The 25,568-nt window shown below is 56.1% G+C and overlaps 3 protein-coding genes, 1 long non-coding RNA gene and 1 other non-coding gene across 12 annotated transcripts; 3 read left to right on the top strand and 2 right to left on the bottom strand.

Annotated features, from left to right (window-relative positions):
• Nucleotides 1–4,451: 4,451 nt before the first annotated feature.
• Nucleotides 4,452–4,533, bottom strand: TRNAS-GCU (transfer RNA serine (anticodon GCU)). Its single transcript has one exon. It is a non-coding gene; the product is annotated as a tRNA-Ser (tRNA).
• A 337-nt stretch (nt 4,534–4,870) lies between these two features.
• B4GAT1 (beta-1,4-glucuronyltransferase 1) lies at nt 4,871–7,695 on the top strand. 2 transcript variants are annotated; one of them, XR_011973766.1, is made up of 3 exons: nt 4,871–6,613; nt 6,744–7,103; nt 7,260–7,695. XR_011973766.1 is itself a non-coding variant. In XM_072639182.1 (2 exons), exons 1-2 carry the CDS (start codon nt 4,886–4,888, stop codon nt 6,933–6,935), a joined length of 1,920 nt encoding a protein of 639 aa, XP_072495283.1. In that variant the 5' UTR covers nt 4,871–4,885; the 3' UTR covers nt 6,936–7,695. The 2 variants fall into 2 exon arrangements, 1 of the variants encoding a protein (XP_072495283.1); XM_072639182.1 differs by having other exon boundaries at nt 6,744–7,695.
• LOC140524584 (uncharacterized) lies at nt 7,312–11,352 on the bottom strand. 3 transcript variants are annotated; one of them, XR_011973768.1, is made up of 4 exons: nt 11,113–11,352; nt 9,784–10,417; nt 9,347–9,547; nt 7,312–9,170 (listed from the first exon to the last, which is right to left on the bottom strand). It is a non-coding gene; the product is annotated as an uncharacterized lncRNA (long non-coding RNA). The 3 variants fall into 3 exon arrangements; XR_011973769.1 differs by having other exon boundaries at nt 9,347–9,941; nt 10,293–10,417; XR_011973767.1 differs by having other exon boundaries at nt 9,347–10,417.
• On the top strand, nt 7,973–16,332 carry BRMS1 (BRMS1 transcriptional repressor and anoikis regulator). 3 transcript variants are annotated; one of them, XM_072639185.1, is made up of 11 exons: nt 7,973–8,420; nt 11,352–11,518; nt 11,605–11,695; nt 11,959–12,086; nt 12,251–12,330; nt 12,410–12,506; nt 12,580–12,672; nt 13,729–13,793; nt 14,004–14,111; nt 15,406–15,445; nt 15,841–16,332. In XM_072639185.1, the coding sequence occupies exons 2-9, from the start codon at nt 11,359–11,361 to the stop codon at nt 14,109–14,111; spliced, it is 822 nt and encodes a 273-aa protein (XP_072495286.1). In that variant the 5' UTR covers nt 7,973–8,420; nt 11,352–11,358; the 3' UTR covers nt 15,406–15,445; nt 15,841–16,332. The 3 variants fall into 3 exon arrangements, with proteins under 3 accessions (XP_072495286.1, XP_072495284.1, XP_072495285.1); XM_072639183.1 differs by lacking the exon at nt 14,004–14,111 and having other exon boundaries at nt 7,987–8,420; XM_072639184.1 differs by lacking the exons at nt 7,973–8,420; nt 14,004–14,111 and adding an exon at nt 8,445–9,129.
• A 716-nt stretch (nt 16,333–17,048) lies between these two features.
• Nucleotides 17,049–23,983, top strand: RIN1 (Ras and Rab interactor 1). 3 transcript variants are annotated; one of them, XM_072639181.1, is made up of 10 exons: nt 17,437–17,914; nt 18,291–18,471; nt 18,613–18,727; nt 18,820–18,892; nt 19,082–19,173; nt 19,453–20,196; nt 20,585–20,890; nt 21,503–21,634; nt 21,753–21,904; nt 23,368–23,983. In XM_072639181.1, the coding sequence occupies exons 1-10, from the start codon at nt 17,880–17,882 to the stop codon at nt 23,797–23,799; spliced, it is 2,262 nt and encodes a 753-aa protein (XP_072495282.1). In that variant the 5' UTR covers nt 17,437–17,879; the 3' UTR covers nt 23,800–23,983. The 3 variants fall into 3 exon arrangements, with proteins under 3 accessions (XP_072495280.1, XP_072495281.1, XP_072495282.1); XM_072639179.1 differs by lacking the exon at nt 18,291–18,471 and having other exon boundaries at nt 17,049–17,914; XM_072639180.1 differs by lacking the exons at nt 18,291–18,471; nt 21,753–21,904 and having other exon boundaries at nt 17,049–17,914; nt 23,368–23,636.
• Nucleotides 23,984–25,568: the final 1,585 nt, after the last annotated feature.

Here is a 25,568-nt window from a genome sequence, read left to right as displayed (position 1 = left end):
AAAATTTTTACTTTTTTAAACCTTGCTGTGGCCAAAACTTTCATCTTGAGGAACCTCTGTGAGCTGAGCTCAGTTGCCCAGAGTTTGTGGTCTTCTGTCATGGTTTATGCAACCTCTCTAGTTCCCTCCAGAGCAGTCACCCCATGAGGCTTCAATGTGACATGGAAGAGACCTTGACTTCTTGGCAGAGGATAGAGCTCAGATTCCACCTTGAGCAGCCCTGGTGGATCCCCTTAATTCAAACACTTCTTTAGGGTGATTTCTAATGTACCCTGAACATAGCTTGTTTGTACAAAGTTGTTGACAAGTAGTCTCCCCCATCAGATGGTAAGCTCCTTCCAGGCAGGGGGTATTTTTTTCCCTTTCTTTATATCCCAGCACTTAGCACAATGCTTGGAACATGGTAAGGGTATTAAATGCTTCTTTATTTGATTTGACTCCATCCACAACCAGAAACCAACACACATCAAATTGTATACGATATAAACAGTTTCAACCATAATAGGAAATCCCATGTCTCAAATAGCTAATTTCAATGCCCAGAAATGTAAAGTTGTGCTTTTGCACAAGCCAGACTAGACTAAACAAAAGACGTTATAGGCTGGGAGAAAAAAAGCATTGCATCAAACATTTGACAAAAGACTGACATCCAAAAATGCATAGGGAAGTGACACAAAGATATCAGACTAAGAGCCTCTCCCCAATAGAAACAGGTTTCAAAAGACAGAATGAAATCCATCAGCTCCAAATCACAAATAATTAGAGAAACGCAAGTGCTAGCAACCCAAGGATTCTCCACAAACCCGTTGTTTTCAAGGATGAAAAAAAGACTGAGTTGGGGAAGGGGACAGTGAGATATGAGAAATAGTAATGAAGCATTGGTAGGGCTTCCAGTTGGCCCATCATTCTGGAAAGCAACTTGGAATTTGGGAAGAAAATAATTTTGACCCAATAATTTCATTATTGACCTTATATCTCAACATTATGGACAGGAAAAACGTTTCCATGCTGAATGTTAAAAAAGAAAGTTGCTTTCAGCACTTTCTGCAAAATAGAGAAAGGAGACAAATGAGGTGACCTATGACTTTGAAGAGCTGGATTGACTGATATGTGGATGTAGGAACTAGGCTTGGATCTGGTACCATAGCCGAGGAGGATGGTACATTTTCTTCTGACAGTACATCTTTTCTGTTTATTTTCATTAGTATGGGTTTACAATATTTCTCTTTTTTTTTTTTGCCCTGAATAGTATTTTTATTTTTCCAATTACATGTAAAGATAATTTTCAACATTCATTTTTGTCCTTCCCGCTTTTTTATGATCTCTTTGGGATACAGACTTAGAAGTGGTACTGCTGGGTCAAAGGGTATGTACAATTTTATAGCCCTTTGGGCATAGTTCCAAATTGCTCTCCAGAATGGTTGAATCAGTTCACAACTCCACCAACAATACATTAGTATTCCAATTTTCCCACGCCTTCTCCAACTTTTATCATTTTTCTTTTCTGTCATATTAGCCAATCTACTAGGTATGAGGTGGTGCCTCAGAGTTGTTTTAATTTTTATTTCTCTAATCAATAATGATTTAGAGCATTGTTTCATATAACTATAAGTAGCTCTTTAAGTTCTTCATCTGAAAACTGCCTGTCCATATTCTGAGATCATTTGAGGAAGGGTGGCACTTTCTCTAGAGAGAGCTGCCCAGGTATTGAGAAACAGAGCTATCCAGCCTCAAAGGGCTATACAATTGTACATACCCTTTGACCCAGCAATACCACTTCTAAGTCTGTATCCCAAAGAGATCATAAAAAAGGGAAAGGACAAAAATGAATGTTGAAAACTATCTTTACATGTAATTGGAAAAATAAAAATACTATTCAGGGCAAAAAAAAAAAGAGAAATATTGTAAACCCATACTAATGAAAATAAACAGAAAAGATGTACTGTCAGAATAAAGCTGGCATGGGCCCTGGGCAGGCCTTGAAGTCAGGTCCTCCTGCCTCCCCCCCCCCATGCTGTCCTTTTTCCCCCTTTCCTTATCAGAGGAGAGAAATATTATTGTACCACAAGGAAGAAATCGGAGCAACCCAGAGAAACATGAGAAAGTCTGTATGAACCAGTAGGGAGCGAAGCATAACCAAGAGAATGATATGTGAACTAAGATGATAGTGTAACAATATGCAAGTTAAATTAACATAAAGGGAGACAACATTGAATGATAACAGAACTCAGAAAAAAAAAATTCAATGTTTAATACTGATTCCAGATGAATGACCTTGAAACATGTGACCTTCTTGTTGGTAGAGAGGTGGTGGGCCACAGGTGTGTGTGTGGAGGGAGGGGGTGTTACAGCTGTGGTTTTGGTATCATAGCCTTTTGCCTACACCTACACACACACACACACACACACACACACACACACACACACACATACCTTATCTATATAGATAAAACGGGGGAATAATTTGGAAATAAATGTAGTGTAAAAAATAAACATTCATAGGTAAAATTTTAAAAACAAGAACCCCACTATCTTCCCCCCTCCCCCCGCCCCGGCCCCATCTGCCTTCCCAGGTCCCCTGTGGCCTCATTCTCAACATCCCTCCCCTGCTGCTCAGACTCCCAACCAGGAGTGTTGTGGTCGACACCTCACCTTTTAGGAAGGATGTTGCTAAGTGGGCATCCATCTGAAAGGCACAAGTGGGTGGTGAAGGGTTTTGAGTCCATGAGGGTCAATTGAAGGAACTGGGTTCGTTTGGCCTGGGCAGATGACAAACTGAGCTGTCTCCCAAGATCCTGAAGGCTGTTATGGGCCAGAGGCTAAGGACAGACTTGCTCTTCCAGGCCCCAGAAGAGAACCAGCATTGGGTGGAAGATTAAAGGAGCCGACTAAAGCTGGATGTCTGGAAAAATTTCCCAACCAGGAGAGGAGCCATCTCAAAACGGAATAGGCTGTCGTGAAAGGCAATGAGCTCCCCAACACTGGAGGGCTTCAAGCCAGGCCTGGGTGAGCATTCCCCATGACCCCATTTGGGATTTTCTTGGCAGAGATATTGGAGTGGTTTGCCACTTCCTTCACCAGCTCATTTTACAGATGGGGAAACTGAGGCAAACAGGGTTAAGTGACTTGCCCAGGGTCACTCAGCTAATAAGTATCTAAGGCAGGATTTGAACTCACAAAGATGAGTCTTCTTGAACCCAGACCTAGCTGTCCCAGTAGGGAGTGTATGGATTGGGTTAACTGGTCTCTGGGCTGCCTTCCAATTCTGAGATTGTGACAATTCTGACAATTCAGTTCTGACTCCAATGCCAGCGTGCTTACTTCAGTATGGGAGGGGGTGGTACATAGCAGCCTTAATGTAATTAGCTTTAGAGGGGGTTTTTAGCAGTAGGAAGCATTCTGGATTTGGAATAGGGCGCCCTCTGAATTCTGAGGCGGTTAGACTAAGTGATCATCTCAAACCCTTCAGAGCCTGGAATCAGGAAGACCTGAGTTCAAATACAACCTCCGACACAGTCTAGCTGCGTGACTGAACAACCCATTTGCCTCAGTTTCTTCATCTGTAAAAACAGGGATAATAACAGCACCTAATTGGCAGGGTTATGAGAATCCAACATGAAAATGTCCTCCTTAAGATGCTAATAAATTCTGGCTGTTTCTGTTCTGGTGGTGGTGGCCGGGAGCAATCAGGACTGGGCATTGACTCTGGCTGGCTGTGAGGTCCAATGAATTCATGAGCTTCCCTTTTCTTCCTCAGTTCCTTGGCCATGGGTAGGGAGAGCCCTGGTTTGGCCCTGCCTTCTTGAGGCTGAGTCCCATCCCAAAGATTATCACTGGGTCAGATCTTCCTCTGGGGAGAGGGTCACTCCTCTGGGGCCCAGCTTCAGCTCTTTCCACAGAACAAACACAAGGCACAAAGTTCCCTCGAAGCTTAATCGGTGGGCATGCTTTTACTAAGCACCTACTGTGCGCCAGGGACCGAGGCTGCAGAAATTGAAAGCTGCTCCCAAATATTATCTTCTTCCTAAGGGAGGGACAACGTGTGCACGTGTGTGTTTATACCCGACCTCAACAGGAAGCCCCATGTCCATCTCAGGGCTCTGCCCTCTCGGTGTCCAGCAGTGTTTGCTAAGTCGAAAGCCAATCCCAAACCCAGATCGAGATCTCCCTGCTAATCTTGGGCACTTGGGGCTACGGAGCTTAGGACAGGAAGACCACGAGTTGGACAGAGCCCAACAACCACCACGACTTCCCTCGGAAGGTCCCTCCTTTCTCTGGGATCTGGTCAAACTGGAGCCAAAATGTGGGTGGTCTGAGTCTCTCCTGCGAAGGGGAGGGATGACGGGCATCCGTGCCTTTCTCTGGCTGTTTTCCCCAAAGCTCCTAACACGCGAGAGCCTTCCGAGGGAGCTGAGGAGGAAAATGACTGCGGGGCCAGCGGAAAATTGGAACGACGAGGATGGGATTCGAACCCACGCGTGCAGAGCACAATGGATTAGCAGTCCATCGCCTTAACCACTCGGCCACCTCGTCCCGCCGCAGGCTGATTTCTCCGCGCAGCCCCTTGTTCCTGCGTCCGGCTGCGGAGAGCACCGCGCCAGCCTTTCCCCTCCTCTGCGGGCCGGGCGGGGGATCTCTGATGCCAGGAGAGGCGCGGCACAGGGACCCCTGGGAGGGGCTCGTTTCCTGCTCCATGCTCGCGTTTTCCTTTCAAAGGGTGGCCGCGACTGCCGAGTGACCAGGAAACATCCCTCCCTCCGCAGGCCTCTGTGGATAGCTGTGGGCACGTCCCTCCCCCCACCCCCCGAAAAGATTGCGGGAGTGCAAACTAGAGTGGGAACCTGCAAACCCGGGCGCAGGTGTCAGGGTGTCCTTCCACGGTCACATGTGTTTGCGACTCCAGCTTGGCGCGCCCTGTGCGGCCGAAAAGGGGGCTTGCCGGTGTCGCGTCCCCTTCCTGGCAATTCCTAGGGAGCCACGAGCCTTTGTGCCAGGGAGGACACGCTGCCTGAGGCACTGCCTGGAAGTTGCAAGCGAAGCCTCGAGCGCTTCCTTCCCCCCTTTCTTTTCTGCAAGGGAGGAAGGCACAGGGCAGTTTGCCAGCCCACCCCTAGGCGCCTTGTTCCCCTCCAGAAAGGTTGGGTTTGCCAGCCAGGCCACGGGCCCCTCTCTCTCGTTCCTGTTAGAACCTGGGCATCTCTACCCCCCAACACACACACACACACCGCACATCTGCGTGGGCCACACACAGCTGCGGGGCTCGCCGTGGGGCGCGCGGCTGCAGTGCGTCCTCCCGCTGGGCAGAGGGCGAGAGTGCGCTCCGCGGCGGCCCCCCAGTGCCCGGCTGGCCACAGTCTCAGTAGCAGGGATAGCGGCGGCGGCGGCGGCAGCTGCATCCGCGGTGCGCTCGCTCGCCCGGCTTGGCCTCCCTCCTCCGCTCCTCGCCTCCTCCCCAGCCTCCTGCCCCGGGAGGCCTGGGCGGCACGCGATGCCCAACCCGCTGGCAGTGGCGGCGGCGGCGGCGGGCGGCGGGCACGCGGCGGGCCGCTGCTCGGCCTACAAGCTGGCACTGGCGGCGCTGCTGGCAGTGGCGCTGCTGCAATTCGTCTACCTGTCGCTGCTGGCCGGGCTGCACGGGCGCGAGCAGCGGCGCCGCTACGGGCAGCTGTTCCCCGGCGGGGCGGCCCTGGGTGCCAGTCTGCAGCGCCGCGCGGCCGAGAGCGCCAAGGAGCAGCTGCGGGCCGTGCTGGCCGCCGGCGGCGCCCTGGACGCCAGCGGGGACTACCGCGTGTACCGGCACGTTCTAGGGGACCCCTCGCGCCGCCCGCGCGACGCCCTGCTGCTCGCCACCCACGCCAGCCTCAGCAACCTGGGCCACGTGGGCACGCTGCTGGAGCGCTGGGCCGGGCCCTTGGCAGTGGCCGTGTTCGCTGCGAGGCCAGACGAGGCGCAGCTGGCCACGGTGCTGACCTACGCGCTGGGCGCTCTCTGCACGCAGGCCGTGCGCGACCGCCTCACCATGCACCTGGTGTGCCCTGCGCGCACCGAGGCCGCAGTGCCTGACCCGCGGGAGCCGGGCGAATTCGCACGCCTCAGCAGCTGCACAGATGTGTTCACCAGCATGGGCGCCCGGAGCCGCTCAGGTCGCAACTACGCGCTGGCCACCAACGTCTCCTACCCCAACAACCTCCTTCGAAACGTGGCCCGGGAGGGCGCCGGCCATGCCCTCGTCGTGGACGTGGACATGGTGCCCAGCGATGGGCTTTGGACCGGCCTGCTGGAGCTGCTGGCCCTGGGCGAGGGCAGGGCAGGCCGGGCACTGGTGGTTCCGGCCTTCGAGATCCGCCAGGGGGTTCGGGTCCCCCGCACCAAAATCGAGCTGATGCGCTTCCTTAAGATGGGGCACGTTCGCCCATTCTATGCTGAACTGTGCCCTCGATGCCACGCCCCCACCAACTACTCTCGATGGCTCACCTTGCCCCCAGGGGGACCCCTGCGACCTGCCTACCGCGTGACCTGGCAGGACCCCTGGGAGCCCTTCTATGTGGCCGGAGGCGCAGTGCCCTCCTACGATGAGAGGTTTCGGCAGTATGGCTTCAACCGCATCAGCCAGGTGCCGGTCGCTCTCTCCCTGGGGTGGGAGGGAAGGGGCTGACAAAAGGTGTCTGGTAAGAGCTGATGGGGGTGGCAGGAGGATAACCAGGGCCAGTTTGACCGTTTCCTCTCCCCCTCTTCCCTCCCAGGCCTGTGAGCTCCACGTAGCAGGGTATGAGTTTGAGGTGCTGAATGATGCTTTCCTGGTCCACAAGGGCTTCAAGATGCCAGGGGACTTCCACCCCCAGAAGGAGGCAGAGAATCAACGGAATAAAATCCTCTTCCGCCAGTTCAAACAGGAGTTGAAGATGAAGTACCCAGACTCTCCCAGGAGATGCTGATCTGCCGACCCACCTAGAGAGCAGCCTCCAAAGGCAGGGCTGGGGCCTTTGGCTCTTCAGGTTTCCCCCTCAAGCCTGTGGGAGGCAAGAGGGGCTAACCCAGTCCTTCACCCTGGGGGTGGGCCTTTTTTAGGTGGGTGATGAGCACTGATGTGACAAAGCCAAGAGGTAAGATTTTTTGGGGAGTGGGGGACAAGAAGGGATTTGGAAAGGGAGTGGGGACTTTGGGAGAAGAAATAAGCTTCATTCAATTCAGGAAGCTTGAATTGTGGTTCAGAGATAGCTGCCAAAAGTCTTCATTCTTCTCATTTTACATATCCCTAGGTCCCTGCCCTTTATCTCACCACTTATCTTGGGCCACTCTCCTCCCCTCTCTGGGCCTCAGTTTCCCCATCAGTAGAATGAGAGAGTTGGACCAGATGACCAAGGTCCCTTTCACCTCTGAATCTGATGATTTAAGGGGAAGAAGGAGGTTGAGAGTCCTGGACGCCAGCCCCAACATTGCCTCGGACTTGTTGTGTGACCCTTCAGCAAATCCCTTCCTCTCCGAGTCTGTTTACATGTCTGTAAAAAGAGAGAGCTGGAATAGGAGACTTGTTCCAGCTCTAAGATTTGGCATCTGTGACTGGCACGGCCCTGGGAATCAGGCTGGGTGGGGAAAGAACCCCCTTGGTGAGAGGAAACCCCCATCCCAAATAGGTACAGAGCCAGGAATTTTGACTTGGATGACAATATGCCAATAAAGCAGTGTTCAAGTGCACCAGTGTCTCGGTGTTGTTCCCTTCCAGCGTCATCGTGAACGTTGGAAGTCATGACAGACCCAAGGTCTGAGCAAACCACTCTGGAGCCTCAGTTTCCTCATCTGTTAAACGGCAGTAACAATTGTGTGTGTAGTATTTTCTCTCCCCGGGTGGTTGTAAGACCCAAAGGAAAGACTGGCTTTACAAGCTGCAGTACAAGCTCTAAAGTCCTATGTAACTGTAGGTATGTTTCTTTATTACGTCCCTTTCCCGGGAACCTCAGTTTCCCCCTCTGTACAAAGCCAGTAGTAGCCTTAGGGGGCGATGGGAGTGGCTGCTGCTCTAGCCATTTGCCCCGAGCGCGGGGGGCGGGGCGGTCAGGCCTGGACGGGCCCTGGGGCTGCATTCCCGGAGCGCACGCCGGAAGAGGAAAATTCCCACGGTCCTGCACCGCCGCAAGTTAACAGGCCGCAGGAGCGTTCCCGGTTGTTATGGAAACGCGGGGCGCCGACGGCGTCCCAGAGTCCCTCGCGGCTCGGCGCTCCTTGATGACGTAGAACAGCGGTTCCCGCTCGCTCCTCGGAGGGCGGGTCCCGGCGTGTTCGGCCCCTCCCCGGTGGGTGGGGCCCTGGGCGAGACTTCCGGGACACTGCCCGCAGCCGGCCGCGTCTGTCTCGTCCCCTCCCCTCCCCCCGACCCAGGACCTCCCGGAGCGGCCGCCTGGATCTTGGACCCCCCGCGAAAGGTTCGTCCCGGCCGCGCCCCCCTCCCTCCCCGCGGCGCGAGCGGTGGTAGCGTCCGCCGGGGAGGGTTCCATAGGCCCGGACCGGACCATTGCTCCGGGCGGGGGGAGGGTGGTCAGGAGCCCCGCGGCACCCGGCGCCAGGGGAGCCCCTGGGCCTCTCTGAGCCTCAGTTGCCTTCTCTGTAAAATGGCCCTCCCCGGCTGCCCCTGGGGCTGCCGCCCAACGTAGGCTTCATGCTGGGGACACCCCGGCCGGCCCTGCCCTGGGGCTCACCGTCTGCTGACCCCCGGAGGCTAAAAGCGGAGGGGGCCCCTCCGGGAATGGAGACTTGCGATACACCCCGAAATCAGAGAGGTGTCTGTGGGGGTGGGGTGCCCCCCGCCGTGGCCACGTCCGAGCGGAGGCCGGGCTGCCCACAGGCCGGAGTGCCTGGAGAATTGGGGCAGGTTTCAGCCAAGTGCGTCGCGCGTGGATGCTTGGAGAGAGAGGACCATTCGGTCCGAAGCTGCCCATGACCAGGAGCGGCTCCGTGCACTGGGCAGGGGTGCCCAGGGGGCACCGGGGACCTGCGCGTGGCCCCAGGCCCCTTCCCTCGGATCAATGACTGGCCGAATGGTGCCGTGTGTGCAGGATGTTTGGCCGCAGGGATGCCACCGTAGAGGCTGCCAGAGCCAGGATCCAGCCTGGGCTAATTTAGTAAGATACCTAGGTAGGGACGATGGGCAGCGGTTGTGAGAAAGATCCGGGGGTCTGGAGGAGATCGAAGGACCCAGGATGAGTCAGCAGCCCCCCAGGTGGAGGGGACCCACCCCTCTGTGTTCTCTCCCAGTCACCAGACCTCAGGCACACCTCCTCCTCCTCCTCCTCCCCCTCCTCCTCCACCTCCTCCTCAGCAGTATGGTACTCAGTTCTGGGGGTCTGCTTACTATTTATGAAGGATAAAGAAGCTGCGGAGTGTCCTGAGGTGGGCAGCCAGGATGGTCAAGGTCCCTGGGTCCAAAATGTAGCTGGTGGAAAATAGGGAGAAAAGCCTTCCCCTGCCCCCTCCAGTCCAAGGCCCAGTCTGGGCACAGGGGCCTGAGGCACTGTGAGGACCAGGCAGATTCTGTCTTGCAGCAGGAATGAGACTGTGGAAGGAGCAGGACCCGGGTTTGGGCAGGGTTAGCCTAGTTCTCGTTCCCATTCTTCTCTGTAGGGTACAGATAATAATAGCACCCACCCCCCACAGGTGTGGTGTGGACCAAATGAACTAATCTAATTAGAGGTGGCCCCCGTGGGTCAGGGACTAGGCCTGGAGTCAGGAAGACCTGATCCAGCCTCAGACACTTACTTGCTGTGTGTGATGTGACCCTGGGGAACTCACTTAATTTTTGTCTGCCTCAGTTTCCTGAGCTGGAAATGGAAATAATCGCTCCTACATCCCAAGGTTGTTGTGAACACTGTAAAGGATTTGCGCTGTCCCCAGCACCCAGTCGGTGGTTCTTTTTTTCCAGCGCTCTGGCAATGTTATTTGTTATTAACCTTTAAGGGCACCGGAAGAGCTAATTTAGGGTCTAAAAAGGTCTTCTGTGGAAAGCAGCTTCCTGTAACTCATCTGCATGGAATTTCCTTGGGTCGTGTGGGCCCCTGGGAATCTGGGCTCTAACTGCTTAGATGGGGGAGCCTGGGGGGAGAGGTGGGCAGTTCGTAGATTTCCCTTTCAGAGAAGGACAGCTGGACCCCTTTGGACTTAGACATTTCTGGTGAGGGCCTGGGACTCTTTAAATGGGGTCTCACTTTAGAGTCCAGCTTGATTTTGCCTTCCTTGGTCTGTGGTGTGGCTCAGCCAGAGGCTGGGAAGGTAAAGATTTGATTGTTTTGGGCTGGGCTCACCTTCTCCCAGGACAGACTGGAGGCTGAGAGCCAGGGTCATCGTCCCCCAGCCTGGATCCCCTGGCAGGAGCCTCAGCTCCAGGCTGGTTTTTTCCTCCCTGCCCTGTCACCACCTGGTGCACCACCTGGAGGGTGGGATAGAGATTTCTTTGTTTGACCTTCATGCCTCCCGACTCATCTTTACCCCTTGAACTCCCTCTCTCCTCTCTGCCTTTGCCATTGATGGCTTGCCCCCCACCCCCACATCTCTTACCTTCCCTGGTTCTCTGGTGTCTCAGACACCCCTCCCCCTCACCTGTACATGAGTACACATTATGTACACTTGAATGGGAGCTCCCTGAGGGTAACCCTAGATGGGGAAACTGAGACCCACCAGAGGTGACTTGATTAGCCCAAGGTAAAAAGGACATAGATTTCAACTCAGAAGGGAGTTTAGTCCAATCCTCATTTTACAGAAAAGGAAACAGACAAAGAGGGGCAGTGACTTGTCTGAGTGTCTGAGACAGGATTTGAGCCCAGTTTTTCCAGATCCCAAGTCCAGCCTTCTGTCCAGTACTCCCTGCAATCCCTGTGAAATGGCAAAGCCAGGCTTTGAAGCCAAGCCTTCAGACCCCATGTCTAATTGGGGCACCCTGGAAAGTGCTGGACACGGCCCCCAGAGAACCTAGTCCTGTGTCCTCTTATGAAGATTGAGGAAACTGAGAGCCCTACCCACCCACCACCCACCACCCAACCCCCAGGGCAAGTGACTCCCTGGCTACTTTGCCTTAGCAATGATACCCACAATCATGAAGGTTTCCTTCTGCCCTTTGGCCCTTACCTGCCATGTGACCCTGAGCAAGGCCCTGGCACTCTCTGAGGTGCCAGCATCATGTTGTGCCCACCGCAGGTTCATTCCTGGCTTCAGAGTTGGGAGGAGTGGAAACTTGGGACTAGAAGAGACCTGAGTGACCTCGTCCAGTCTTGTTATTTTACAGAGCTAAATTAGTCTTAGCCCACGGTTCTGTAGGGTTTTACGGCAGGCAAAGTATGGTCCCAAAAGATGCCCTCTCTTCTCAGAGTGACAATGCCGAGCCAGCCCCTGAGCAAAGAAGCCAAAACCTTGGAGGGGGATGGGGACAGGGATGGGGACTCTGCCCCAGAGATGAACGGGCTGGAAGAGGAGGAGGAAGGCAGTGAGGACGAGCAGAGTGCCAGCCAGACAGAGTCGGATGGCGAGAGCTCAGGTGAGCCTTTGGGACCCCTGTCCTCACCTCCACCCCACCCCGCACTGCTCCTGCTGGGACAGACTGACCGGCCCTGTGTCCTGCAGAAATGGATGATGAGGACTGTGAACGTCGCCGCGTCGAGTGCCTCGATGAGATGTCGGACCTGGAGAAGCAGTTCTCAGAACTCAAGGAGAAGTGAGTTCAGGGAGCTGCCTCCCTGCTCCCCTTTCAAAGCCTGGCATTCCTGGATCCCCTGAAGCTGAGTTGACACCCCGCCCCCCCAGAGGCAGGGGACCATGCTGGTGCAACCTTGCCATGGCATGATAAGAGGGCTTGGAAGACATGGGGCTGAATCCTGACTCTGCCACTAACTTTCTAGGTGACCTTGGGCCTCAGTTTCTCTCTCTGTCCAATGAGATGGTAGAGGTGGGTGGCATTCTTTGACTCTTGTTTCTCAGGCTGTTCAAGGAGCGACTGAGCCAGGTACGTTTTCGGCTAGAAGAGGTTGGGGCCGAACGGGCACCTGAGTACACCCAGCCCCTTGGAGGACTGCAGCGAAGTCTCAAGATTCGAATTCAGGTGGCAGGTGAGTGCCCTGACCCTGGGCCCCTGGAAGCTGTCTCTCCCCTTCCCAGGGGAGCTGTTCCTTCTCTCTCAGGCCCTGTCCCCACCACCACCTTTCTTGAGGTACCATCTGCCTGGGAGGTGCCACCCACCGGTCAAGATCTGCTCTTTCTCTCTTCCCCCCAGGCATCTACAAGGGCTTCTGTCTGGATGTGATCAGGACCAAGTATGAATGTGAGCTTCAGGGAGCCCGGCAGCACCTGGAGGTGAGTGGGAAGGGGGTACAGCAGAGCCAGAGGCAAGGGCACAGGTGCCCCCATGCCTGACCGCTGGCTTCCTTTTCAGAGTGAGCGGCTGCTGCTGTATGATGCCCTCCAGGGGGAGCTCCAGGAGCGGATTCAGCGCCTCGAGGAGGACCGCCAGAGCCTAGACATCAGCTCTGGTGAGGTGGGGGAGGGGGAACCTGGTAGGGTATGGGGTGAGGGCAGCCTGCTGACTCTCCCTCTCTGGCACAGAATGGTGGGATGACAAGGTGCACCCGAAGGGCAGCTCAAGATCCTGGGAGACCCTGCAGTCAGGCAAGAGGAAGAAGGCCCCGCTCGTCTCTGGTATCCTTATATCACAGGGGCCCTGGTGGAGGCCCCTCGAGGCAAGCCAGTATACAAGGGGCCCAGAGCCCAAGAGGCAAGGAAGGGATTGTGCCATACTCTGCAGGGAGGGCAGGGCTCACACCTGGAAGGAATCTTAGAGGCTCAACATTCTGGGCCTCCTGCTCTGCACAGGTTATGAAGGGCTGGGCCCAAAGGACAGAAGCCCAGCTCCAACCTGGGGCACCTGCACATCCTTCCTGTGAAGATGAGGTGGGGCCCCTTAGAGCTTCCATTCTGAGGCCCTTTTCAGGTCCTGGCTCTGACACATCCTGGCTGTCCTTCCCTGGGCAAGTCAGTCACTGCTTCAGGCCTTAGGTGGTCCTTCTGGGCTGTGTCAACATCAGGGGAGGGAACTGGAATCACAGCCCTGGCAGTTGTGGGGGTTATGCCAGGTGACATCAGAGCACTGGAAAGGAGAGGGGATTCACCTGGCACACATTAGGTACCTGCTGTGTGCCCGGGACTGCAGGCCCAAACTGTCCTTGCCCCTGGGAGCTTTAGGTCCAGAGAAAAGCCCCACAAGAATGTTGGAGTCAGATAGGGATGGGACCCCTGGGCCCGGGAAGGAGCCAGGATTTCTGTAGTGGGGTGAGAGGAGGCTGGGCATGGAGGCTGGAGACACAGGCTCCCAAAGTGGAGGCTGTCCCACTGGAAGGGTCCCTTTAAATGCCAAGCAGATAGGGAAGTTGTACTCAGTCCAAGGCAGTTGGGAACCACCTAAGCTGGGAATGGCCTGGGCCATGGGAGGACCCACCCTGGAGTCCTGTGGAGGCCTGAGACCCAGGGGGAGGCTTCAGGAGTCCAGCTTAGAGTCCAGAGGTGATTGAATAAGGAATGTAGCCTGAGAAGGATGACTTCTGAGGTCCCTGAGGCCTGGCCCTGATTGGCTTGGGGGTGGGTCTCTCTATACAATGATGATTATTCAAGTGACCTGGAGGATGGCAGAGGTGGGGGCAATGCCAATGTGGGTGGCCAGGCCTAGCTTCTAGTTTCCTTGACCCACGCCCTCTCCAGGTCCTTATATCGTCTACATGCTGGAGGATGTGGACATTCTGGAGGACTGGACAGCCATTAAGAAGGTAGGCAGATGAGGAGAGCAGCCAGGGGCAGGCGATGGCTGCTTTGACTTCTCTTATCTGGTGCCCTCCCAGCAGGGGCCTTTAGGAGAGGCCGCCTGGGACAGTCTGCTAAGGGCAGACACAATCACTGCCCTGGGGAGGGTGCAGGGAGTGGCAGCAGGCAGAAGGGAGGCTTAGATCAGAAGGTAAGGCACCCTGCTCCACTCCCAGGGGCAGAGTCCAAGTGTCCTTTGGAAAGCAGGCCTGGATGGAGTGGCTGGAGTTCGACCAAGGAAAGAGGGCCTGCCTCAGAGTCAGGACTTTGCCACCGCTAACTAGGTAGCTGTCATCATCCACAAATACGCATTTGGTGCAACATGAGTGCCAGGCACTATGCAAAGCCCTGGAATCCCTGCCCTCCAGTAGCTCCTGGTCTAGTGAAGGCTAAACAGGGTGGTTGGAGAAGGAAGACCCTGGAGCTCAGGGTGACCAGAGAGACTTCCCATAGGAAGGTGGGCTTGTGCAGAGATGGAGAGGGAGCACCCCTGTGGGGCTGGAGGGAACAGCCAGGAGGCTAGAGTGAAAGCAGGAAAGGTGAGTGGGGACTTGGAATGTTCTATATTTGCTCGTGCTAGTGTTTGGAGGGAGTCTGGAGTTAATGGGAGGGGGGGGTGATACGGTCAGACTTATGCTTTAGGGAGATCACTGTAGTGGGCAGAGACCTGAGGCAGGCAGACCTCCCAGCAGGCATTGCAGTAGTCCAGACTGTGTCAGGGGAGAGAAGGGTGTGTATTCTGGGAGGCTGAGAAGGCACAGGCCCTGGCTATGGAGGTCTGTTGAGTGTGTGGCATGCAGGGGGAGTCTAGGCTGAGAGAGAGGATGGTGGTACTCTCTACATGAGGTTGGAGCTCAGCTGGCTTAGGGCTGGGTGAATCCAGAATCAGCTGAATGGAAATGACCTTTGGATCCATGGGAACTGAGGATGGGTCTTCAGGGCAGGTGGGGCTCTCCCTGAACGGCCTCCATTTTTCCAGAAGTGTCTAAGCTTGGGGCAGGAGCCATCAAAGTCTTGAAGAGGAATGGGCAGGTCTGAGGAAGCTGCCCTGATGTGGGGAAGAGCCAGTGGAGGGTTAGGGGGAGGTGCCTACTGGAGATGACATCCCTTGTAGCAGGCCCAGTCAGCTCCATTTTGTGATGTTCACTGGTGCCATAGGTGGGAAGGCTGCAGATAGTAGGGGAGCTGGGGCTTGGAAAGGTGTGATCAGCCATAGGCAGTGGGTGTGGAGTGGAAGTGATCAAAGGGTCAAGATAGGGAAGGAAAGAGGGTATAGGGGGGCAGAGCTCAAGATAGGGAAGGAAAGAGGGTACAGGGGGGCAGAGGCCCCCTAACCCAAGGCTGAGGGTGTGACCTCTGTGCCCCATGTGGAGCTCCTGACGGGAGGGCAGGGGAGGGGTCAGCTGTCCATCTGCTGTCCTGCCTAGAAGCCCCTTGGAAGGCCATTGGGGTAGGAATCCAAGGCCCTGGTTCAAATCTCATCTCTCAAGTTTGCTTCTTGGTACATCCCCTAATCCCTGAGCCAGGAAGGACTTGGAGGCAGCATGGCAGTAGGGTACTTTTTCTTCTCTCCCCCAGGCTAAAGTCGCTGTGTCCCCACAGAAGAGGAAACCTGAGGGTAAGGGCAGAAGTGACCCCTTCAGGCCTGCCCATCACCCTCTTCACAGGGTCGAGGAAGGGGGTGGTCCTGTGGGGAATGTTAGCTCCCACTGCTCAGGGGAAGAGGGGGAGGGGTTTGTTGGCTCTCTGGCTGTGACCCTGGCTAACCACCAAGCAATCCAACCTTTCCAGTGCCACCTTGAACAGCTCTGATCCTCAAACGAGGATGCCCAAAAGACTCTGTTTGAGGCTGCTGGCCCTCCTTCCTGGGGCATCCACACAGCCCTGCCAGTCCCATTCTCCAGTCCCACCTAGACATGCTTCCCTCTCCTTCAGAAGGTCCACCTTCTTGGCCTGGGGCTACTGCCCTGCCACCTAGGTGGGACTGCCCATAGGTGATCTCATGTCTTCTAGCCCCTGAAGGGCAGACAAGCTGCACCCAAGGCCTGACCGGACACCTGGGGCTCCTGGACCGGCTCCTAGGCCCTCCAGCCACCAGATGACTCCATGGTCTGAACTCTACCACCCTTTTCTCCACCGTCTGGTCTCTTGACAGCTGGGATGCCACCGGGCTGTAGATGTGGGGCTGACTCAAATGTCCTGGATGCCCATCCTCAGACATGGGGGCCTCTTGGGTCTCCTGTCACTTTCACTCAGAGCCAGTAGACTCTTAGAATGGCCCAGTGTCAGCCAGCCTTTGCTAGCCCAGCCCCTAGGGCTCTGGAAGCCATGCTGTTGACCCAAGGCTGCCAGGGGTAGGGGCCCAGGGCCAGCTGGCATCTCTGCTGTTCCTCAGAAGCTCCTTGAAATGACATATTTTTGGATTGAGAACGAAGGAGCCCAGGTTTTCTAGGGTCCTGGGAATTAGAATCATGGAATCATAATTAAAATTTAATAATTAAAACAGCTCTGCCCTGCCTCTCGTGTACCTGTCCCGCATTTCCTCCCCTCCTGCCAGGAGACCTTAATGAGGCCTCCCGCTTTGGCAGGGTAGGGAAAACCCACCTTCTCCTGGAAGGGCATTCCCCCCCCCCCCCCGCTGGGAGCAGGGGACAGAGGCCCTTCAAGACCCCAGTGCCTGTGGGCCAGAGAAAGGTAGTGCTAGCATGGTCTGAGCTCTCTGCCAGCAGGCACCCTGACAAGCCGGGAGCCCAGGCAAACCAGGGATTAGAAATCTGTAAACTGGATTGGGAGCAGATCTCGGATTGACCTCAGAGGTCAGACAGGCTCAGGAATCCTGACAGGAGGGCTCGTTCTTGCTCTCTCCTGTTCCTTCCCCCTCAGTATTCCTCACAAATCAGAGGGGAAGGGACTTTAGGAAGCACCGGGTCCTAGGAGCCTACCAGGGCATCTTGTTCCAGATGATGAAAGAAGTCAATTGCCCACGCTCACACCAAGTGCCACAGAAAGGCGCACAGTGGGTAGAGTTCTGAGCCTCCAGGCAGTCAGGATCTGTGCTCAGATATGCCCGCAAATGGTCACTGATGGTGTCAGTCATCTAACTTGGGTCTGCCTCAGTTTCTTCAATTGTAAAATAGGAAGGGATATTTGTAATATGCTCAGAACAGTACCTGGCACATGGTAGGTGTTTAATACTTGTTCTAATCCCCCCACCCCAAAAAAGGGTGGAATCCAAACCCAGTTCCTCTCACTGCAAGCGCCTGCTCTTGCCCACTTGCCCCTGGCGTCTCTAACTCCAGTGACCTGTGAGAGGCCCCAGCTGGAGGCAGGGCAGGGCAGCTCAGGAATGTACATCCTGGGAGGAGTGGCTTCCAGTGTCCCAGACCTACCTGGCCCAGCCCAGCTGGATGGGACCCAAAAGGAGCTGGGTGGGAGGGGAGAAGGCAGAGAGGCCTTAGCTGGGCTGTGCACTGGTGACCTCAGAGCTGGGCTTTTCCCATCCCCCTTTAATGCTGTCAGTGCCACCCCCAGAAAAAGGGGGTGGTTACCATGGCAACGATGTGGGGGAAATGCAGCCTCCTCACCATGGCAACCTAAGAGCTACAAGAGAGATGCTGGGGGGAGGCAGCATGCAACCATGAGGGGGCACTCTCGGAGGGAGGGGACTGAACCCAAGGATGCCCCATGGGTGAGTCACCAAGCCCTGCGTGGGCCCAAGGCAGATGCCCAACTTAACCCGCTCCTGTCTGCAGGTTTGGGGGCGGGGAGAGCCTGGGATGAGAGAGTTGAACCGAGCTGCTCCGGGCATTGTGGTCCTGGAGCGCCTTGGGATGGTGAGCAGCTGGTGCTAACTGGAGCAGAGGCAGCTGGCACTGCGTGGGCCCAGAAGGGGTGCTGTGGGCAGAGAAGAGTTAACATGTTGGGGTGTGCCAGGGCTGAGCTCCTCTCAGGAAGTGTTACTCACTGGAAATGTGACTGCGCCTTCGCTCCGGGCCCTGGATTCTTAGTCTTGAGAGGAGGGAAAAGGGGCTCTGGAGAGCCCTGTGCCAACCATGGAGCTGTCTGGGGAAGCCAGCTCTGCTTCCAGGTAACTCCCCGGAGAAAAGTTGGGGAAGTTGGAGGCTGGGAGCTCGTGTGTGTCCCTGTGTGTGTGCGTGTGTCCCTGTGTGTGTCTCCCTCCCCACTGTGTGTGTGTTCCTGTGTGCTTGTGTGTGTGGGCGTGCGCTCATGAGACTGGGGTGAGGGGAAGGTTAACATGCAGGGGACAAGGAAGAGGAGAATACACAGGAGGTGGGGAGAGGAGACTGGACAGGGAAGGAAACTGAGGCAAGGAACACAAGTGGGAAGGAGAGCGCCCCCCCTCCCCAACCCCAGAAGAATCAGCTCCAAAGGCTCAGGGAAGGTCTGGCAGCAAAAAAGAGGCAGCTGTTTCTCAGACCCATGTCTCTGTCTCTTTCTTGCAGCCTGGCTGGAGACCCCATCTATGATGTCCCAGAGGCCAGGGGAGAGCAGACTGGCCAGCTCCAGTGCCCCGGGCGCACAGTGAGCCTGCGAGAGCGGCTGCTTCTCACCCAGCCCGTGTGGTTACAGCTTAGTGCAAATGCTGCAGCTGCCCTCCACGTGCTACAGAGGGAACCCCCTGGGGTGAGGGACGGTGGGTGGCCATGGGCCTTCCTCCAGGAGGCTAGGAAGGATGGAGGAGGAGGGAGACAAGAGGAGGCTGGGGGTATGTGAGGGAGAGGCCCAGGCCCCCTGGCCCTCTGAACCTCCCCCCTCCCTCACCAGACGTTCCTGGTTCGGAAGTCCAACACCAGACAGTGTAAGGCCCTGTGTGTCAGGCTCCCCAAGGCCTCTGGACCATCCTTTGTCTCCAGCCACGACATCCAGGAAACCCCTGAGGGTGAGGCCCGGGGTGGGGGAGGGGATGGGGGGGCTGGCAGCCTGAGGAGAGGGCTGCCTCTTCCCAGAACTGACACCTTCCCTTCCTTGCAGGCGTCTCCCTGGAGGGCTCTGAACTCTCGTTCCCAGACCTGATCCAGCTCATCTCCGCCTACTGTCACAGTCGGTGAGCAGACTGGTGCCCCCTACCCCCTACTCAGTGGGGAGCTCACAACATGCAAACCTGGACCCGACTCCCCCGCATCCGCCTCCCCTTCTCCCCATCCAGGAAGCCCCCCAATCCCGACTCGGACTCTGTTTGCAATAGAGCCTGGGTTCCCCTAGATCCTGACTCAGTCTCCTCTCTGCCATCCAGAGACATCCTGTTTCTCCAACTCCAGCTGCCCAGAGCCATCCGCAGGGCTACCACCCACAAGGAGCTAGAAGCTATATCTCATCTGGGAATGGGTCTGTACTCTTCTGCCCTTCTGAGCCACAGAGCCAGAGAGGAGGGTCCCAGTGGACTCAATCTCCCCCAGCTCCCTTCTGGGGGCAGTTACCCTTGGAAGAGACCTAAAGGGCCATCTCTGAGATGGTCCAAGCCCCTCATGTAAAAGATGGGAGGGAGATGGAGAGCCATGGGGCCACTGGGATCACCGAGCCCATCTGTGGGCTGGCCAGTCCCAGCCCCTTGTGTTACAAATGGGGAAACTGAGGCTCAGGGTCTCTGAATTCTCTTTTCCCCAGAGTTCTGGAACTCTTCTCTGAACAGCAAGGCCCAGGGAGGCCTAGCAGTCCCTCCCACCAAGGCCCCACCGATTCCCCGCCTGAAACCTCGGTCCCCAGAGGAGCTGGACCAGGGGACCGGAGGAGCCCTCTGCTTCTTCAATCCCTTGTTTCCTGGGGATTTGGGCCCAGCCAAACGGGAGAAATTCAAAAGGAGCTTCAAGATTCGGGTGTCCACTGAAACCTCCAGCCCACTGTCCCCCCCTGCTGTCCCACCGCCCCCCGTGCCGCTGCCCTCGGGGGGTCCTCCTGCCCAGACTCAAACTGAACCCCCTCGCAGGCTGCTGAGAAGGGAAAGCTCAGGGGGCTACCGGGTCCCAGGGAGTACTGGCCCAAGCCCAGCTCCTCTACCCTCCCTCCAGGAGGTGGACAGTGGCTCCCCCAGCAGCTCGGAGGACGAAGGTGGCCCTCCTGGGAGGCCGGGCTCATCCCCTCTCCCAGGGCGGAGGCGCCGGCTGCTTCGGTCCATGAGTGATGCTTTCTGTTCCCTCCTGGCCCCCGAGAGACAAGTGGCCCGAGCTGTGGTGGAGCTGGCCCGGGACAGACAGACAGTCACTGGGCAACTCGTACAGGACCTGCTGACCAAGGTGCGGGCAGGGCCTGAACCCCAGGAGCTACAGAAGGTGCGGGAGGTGCTGAGCCAAGCACAGACCCTGATGGTGGCTGAACTGGCCCAAGAAAAGCTATTAGCTGAGGAGAGACTGGGTGAGTGGCACCCCCTCCAGCTCTGAGACCTCAGGCTCATCCTCATCCCCATATTTCTCCCCTATTTCCTCAGTTCTGCCCCTCCCCCATGCTAGCTCCCCACTTTCCTACTCATTTCATCCTAAATGCTCTTATCACACTCCCCTGCCTCCAGCACATAGAGGGGCAACATGGGACAGTGCGTAGGACCTTGGCTGTAGGAAGCTCTGGATTTAAATCCTAGCTGAGCCTCAGTTTCCCCCTAAAGCGTTGGATCAGGAGCCTCTCCAGGCTCTAGGAGTGCTAGCTCTGTGACTCTACAATCCCCCTTCCCTCCCTGGCCCATCCCCTCCCTCCTTGCCCCCTCCCTGCCTTACCCTCCGGGATCTTTCCTCTTGCCCCTTTCCAGAGCTGGTGATAGAGAAATCTCTGCAGCGCTCAGTGCTGAAGCCCCTCCGGCCTCTCCTTCTGGCCCGCCTGAGGCTCCGCTTGGCTCAAGATGGATCCTTGGGCCGGCTGGTAGAGGGCCTCCAGCTGGCCAGGGCTCAGGGGCCCAGAGCCTTGGGAAGCTGCCTCAGTCTCCCCTCCCCATCTGAGATGGAGCGTATCCGGCAGAAGCTGCTGAAACTCCTCCAGGGCTACTCTCCCACGGCCAAGGTCACTCGTCTCCTGCAGGCCTGCAAGCTACTCTACAAGGCCCTGAGCAGCTGGGCAGGTACCTGCCTGAAGGGGCAGTATGGAGGACAGGGCATGTGGCATCTTATATGGGAGGGAGCTTAGAATGCATGACAGACCATGTCAGAGCCAGGAGGGACCTTCAAACTGAGAACTGGAGCATCCGCTTGCCCACTTCAAAGTCTCTGGGTCTCAGTTTCCCCCAAACCATCCTAAAAGGGACCACAGTGGCCCTGGGGGGAAGGAGAGCTGTCTTCCTTTGGTTTCCTGGCCTGAAGTCAATGGCCTCTCCTCCCCTACCTGCCCCTAGCATTTCTGGCTTCCAAGGAGGCCCCCAGTGCAGCTTTGGGCTGAAGGCTCAGTTGTCCAGAGATCCCATCCCTCTCATCCTCCCAAGACCTTAAAATCCAAACAGTGGAGGGGTCCGGGCTGGGCTGGAACCCCCCTTCCTTGTGGAACAGGGAGATGAACAGAGAAAGACCAATAGCCACTGGGGACTAGGGGACACAAAAGAAACACATCCCCAGGTATGCCTGAGCCAGAAGCTGGGGTGAGGCTGACCCAGGAACCACCCGGCCCCTGCAGGGTTTGTTCCCCAGCTGTAGTCTGTGGAAAAGACAGAAGGGGAGGCTAAGGGTTTCTCCCTCGGCAGGGGAGAATGCCGGGGCCGATGAATTCCTGCCTCTGCTCAGTGCTGTCCTGGCCCAGTGTGACCTCCCAGACCTGCTGCCCGAGACTGAGTACATAACAGAACTGCTTGAGCCCAGTCTGCTCACAGGGGAGGGTAAGCACCCCCCTCCTCATTCCTCCTCTCCCTCCTCCCTGTCCTACTCCCCCAATGCGGCCACCTGCCTCGACTAGCTTCTGTCCCATACCCTCACCTGAGACCTTCCTGTCCTCAGGGGGCTATTGCCTCACCAGCCTGGCAGCCAGCCTGACCCTGCTGGGGAGTTTGAGCCAGGCTGGCTCACAGCCCATCAGTCCATCCCAAGAGCTCCAACGCTCCCTCAGCCTCTGGGAGCAACGCAGACTCCCTCCCACCAGGAACTTCAAGGTAACCTGAGGATCCTGCCAAAGAAGGGCAGTGGATCAGAGCTGGGAGGGGCCTTAGAACAGGGAATGTCAGACCTGGGAAGGAGTTTAAAACAGATGTTAATGCTGAGAGGGACCTTGGAACATGGAATGTCAGCTGAGAAGGACCTTGAAATAGATAATGTCAGAGAATTGGGAAGGAATCAGAGCACAGAATGTGAGATCTGGGAGGGCCCTTAGAGATGTCAGGGCTGGGAGAGGCTTTAGAACGTGGAATGTCACAGCTGGAAAGAACAGACTTTGTAAGATGAGTCTAGACTTGGATTCTGCAGACCACCTTTGACACTAGCTTAGTGACCCTTCATGAATTCTTTTCCTGATGGGTCTCAGTTTTACCCTCTGTCAAATGGGGAGGATAATATCTGCTTCATAGAGTTATGAGGAAATCTGACAGAGTCCTAGAAATGGAGCTCTCAGTTCAACCCACCTCTCTCTCTCCTGTCCAGCCTGTCTCAAGCCCCCTAGCTGCTTCCTCACCCTCTCCCACCCCCCCCCCCCCACCTGACTACTCAGTCATGTGTCTCCCTTTTCTCCAAAACATGCTCCCAAGCTTCCAGGAAGACTCAGAGAGGAAAGGACACACAAAAAGGACACAGGAAAAACAGCCAGTCTGGCAGTCTGAACTTGACACCATCTCCCACCTGATCAGTGACCAAGCAGGGTCAATGCCAAGGCCTTCCTGTTGGGGGTGGCTCAAGGCCTGAATCAATAAGAGGAGGGATGGCTTGACAGGCAGGGGGGACAGCCAGGTGCAAAGTCTCCAGGTAGGAGATGGTGCCAAAGTTCAGACATCAGACATCAGATCTTTCTGACATCAAGGGCAGCTGTTTAACAGGGACCAGGTTTAGAATTGTTAGTGCTGCTTCAGATGTGAAAGAATTCATTTAGTCAATTCTCTCCTACCCAAGGGGAGCTCTACTGATGCTGCTTATTATTAGGCTAGCCCTGGAAGGAGGGGTGGAGGGGAGACAAGGAATTTCCTGGCTCAGGGTAAGGGGGGCATTTTGTGGTATTCCAAGAGAGGGGGAGACTTGAAGGTGCCAGGGAAAGAGCCCCTCAACCCTTAGGGCACCTTTAGAGGATTAACTAGCAAAAGGGAAGCTCACCTTTGTATTCACATCAGTAGGGCAGTTATTGTTAAACCATTAGAGCAAATCGTGTTTCGATAGCGCTTTCTGGCTTCTAAGTACTCGAAGAAGGAAGGTGGGCTCAGGGTTACTATCCCCATTTTCTAGATTAACAAACTGAAGCTCAGGAAGCCAAATTCACACAGCTCAGCGTTGTCCTGTGTCCCCTCCTCGGGTCCTCCTCCCAAAGAAGAAAGCCTTCTTTGCCACCCCTCCCCCACAATATCCTAGGACCCAGCCCTTGGCCATTGGTCAGGTGTCAGGGTCTCACTGACCCTGGGTCCTTCCCCTTTCCCAGCATCTCCTTCGGGTGGCTTACCAGGACCCCATCAATGGCTGCACCTCCAAAACCTTGGCCCTACCCCCGGGCTCCTCGGCCGCCACGCTGTGCCTGCTCTGTGCCACCAAGTTCCGGGTGCCAAAACCTGAAACCTTTGCCCTCTTTCTGCATGATGAGAAGGGCTCCCGCCGCTTGGCTCCGGACACCCTGCCCCATGACCTCTCGGGGCCCGGCTACCTCATCTACCGGCAGGTGGAGGGAGCCCCGAAGGCTGAGAACCAGGGACCCAGAGCTACGGAGGAGGTTCCTGGGGCAGCAGCAGGGTCAAAACTGGAGAATCAGAGCCCAGAGGGAGGTGGAGAGAAGGGGGGAGAGACCGAGGGAGGGGAAGGGGAGGGGGTGGAGGCAGGAGGAGCTGAGTCCGAAGCCGGGGGAGTCCATGAGAAGTGACCTAAGGCCCCACGCCCCTGCTGGTTAACCCTCCGTGATCCCTCCTCTGCACTCACAACCACTTTTTACACCCAATTTGGGGCAAAGAAGTTGCCTGGGAGGGGGGAACCAGGCCTAGAGACCCCCAGAAGCCTGGAGAGCTGAGACTGCTGCTGAATGAATAAAGCTTTTACTGAGCACTTAACTGTGTGCACAACTCCGACATTACTAAGAGAAAAATCAGCTAGCGCCTGCCCTCAGGGAGTTCTCGATTTAGGGAAGGTTTTTGCTTCCCGGAACATGGAAGGGTCCGAGGCAGCTGGTGGGGCTGACTGAGTCCTCCTCCACAGGACCCCCACCCCAGATGATGGTTCGGAGGATGGGCTAGTGTGGGGGTCGCTGCTGGTCGGGAGGCTCTTGGCAGCTCCCAACCGGGCGCGAAGGGAGACGGTCAAGATTGGGCTGTTAGACTGGCTCAGAATGAGCCGGATACTGTAACTTCCAAGCACCGCTCCTTCCCACCCACCCCATCGACGCCCAACTTCTGGGTCCAGAGCGCGCAGGTGACGCAGGACCCAGTGCTGTTTCTGATCCAAACCTGAGCCCTCTCTGATGTCTTGTGACTGCCTGGACAGGCCTGGGCAGGCATAGAAAGTGGAGGGGCTCCCAGCTCTAGCCATCCCTACCAAGAGAATCACAGGCGTGAGCTCCCTTGGGGCCACCAAGCATCTGCCTCTGACCCCCGCCTCCCTGGAACTCCACGACCTGGAGAGGGTTAATTCATTGCTCAGCCTCTGCTCCGTTGGGAGGAAAGGGACGTCCACCACGTCCTTGTGTGGTCCGGAAGCCCCGACCTCAGGAGTCGAGAATGGAGCTGGAGTGAGCCAAGGGTTTGCCTTCTCCTGGACCAGGCTCGAAGCATCTGATTTCATTCTCCCTCCTTCCCCACTCTAGAGGGAGGTTTCTCTCTCTTTTCCATCCCTTTCCAGTGCCCAGGATGGTGCTGGCACAACATCGGTATCCTTGATAAATGCATGTCCAGGTTTGTTGTATCTGGAGGACAGTGACAAGCCAAGGGTGTCCTCACCTGCAGGCCCCTTAGAGCCAGAGGTGAGGAAAGGGAGGACCAGAGTCAGAAGGGGCTGGGAGGAGGACCCAGGCCTCTGGTCCATCAGACAGTCACACGCGACAACCACTGGAAGGAGGCCAGACTGCAGAAATTCTAGAAGCAACAAAAGTCCAATTTCCTCAGCCCCTCCCTGCCATGGTGGGAACTGTGTGATATACCAGACAAGAAGACTTACAGACAGCAAGTTCTGGGTTCAAATTCAGTTGGGTGACTGGACAAATGAGGTTTTCTGAGCCTCAGTTTCCTCCTTTGTAAAACAAGGCTGATGATGACAGTTACCTACATCACAGGGCTCTATGAGAATGTAAAGGTATGATGGAGAGAAAGCTCTGTGAGCCTTAAGGGGCTGTAGAAATATTACTCTCCCATTTAACAGATGCAGAAACTGAGGCTCAGAGAGGAGCTGCCCCATCCCAGTCCAAGCAATCAGAGCCAGACTGGGGCCAGGGAGCTCACTACCTATCCAACACAAGTTCTCTGAGATTTGGACATCTCCAAATGTGAGGAAGTCACTCCTTAACTGAGGCACAGACACTGCTCTCAGCAGCTTGTCCCCATTGTCCACAGTGACGCTGTTGGGGTTCAAGCTTGGACGCTCCCCTGAGCCCCTGCTCTCTCCCTACTGCTGCCTACTTTGGCTCTGAGCCTTTGGGGAGGTCAC

Source organism: Notamacropus eugenii, chromosome 2 (assembly GCF_028372415.1).
Source record: "Notamacropus eugenii isolate mMacEug1 chromosome 2, mMacEug1.pri_v2, whole genome shotgun sequence".
NCBI lineage: Eukaryota > Metazoa > Chordata > Mammalia > Diprotodontia > Macropodidae > Notamacropus > Notamacropus eugenii.
Note: the sequence above shows the minus strand (reverse complement) of the source record. Positions and strands in the feature narration are given on the sequence as shown.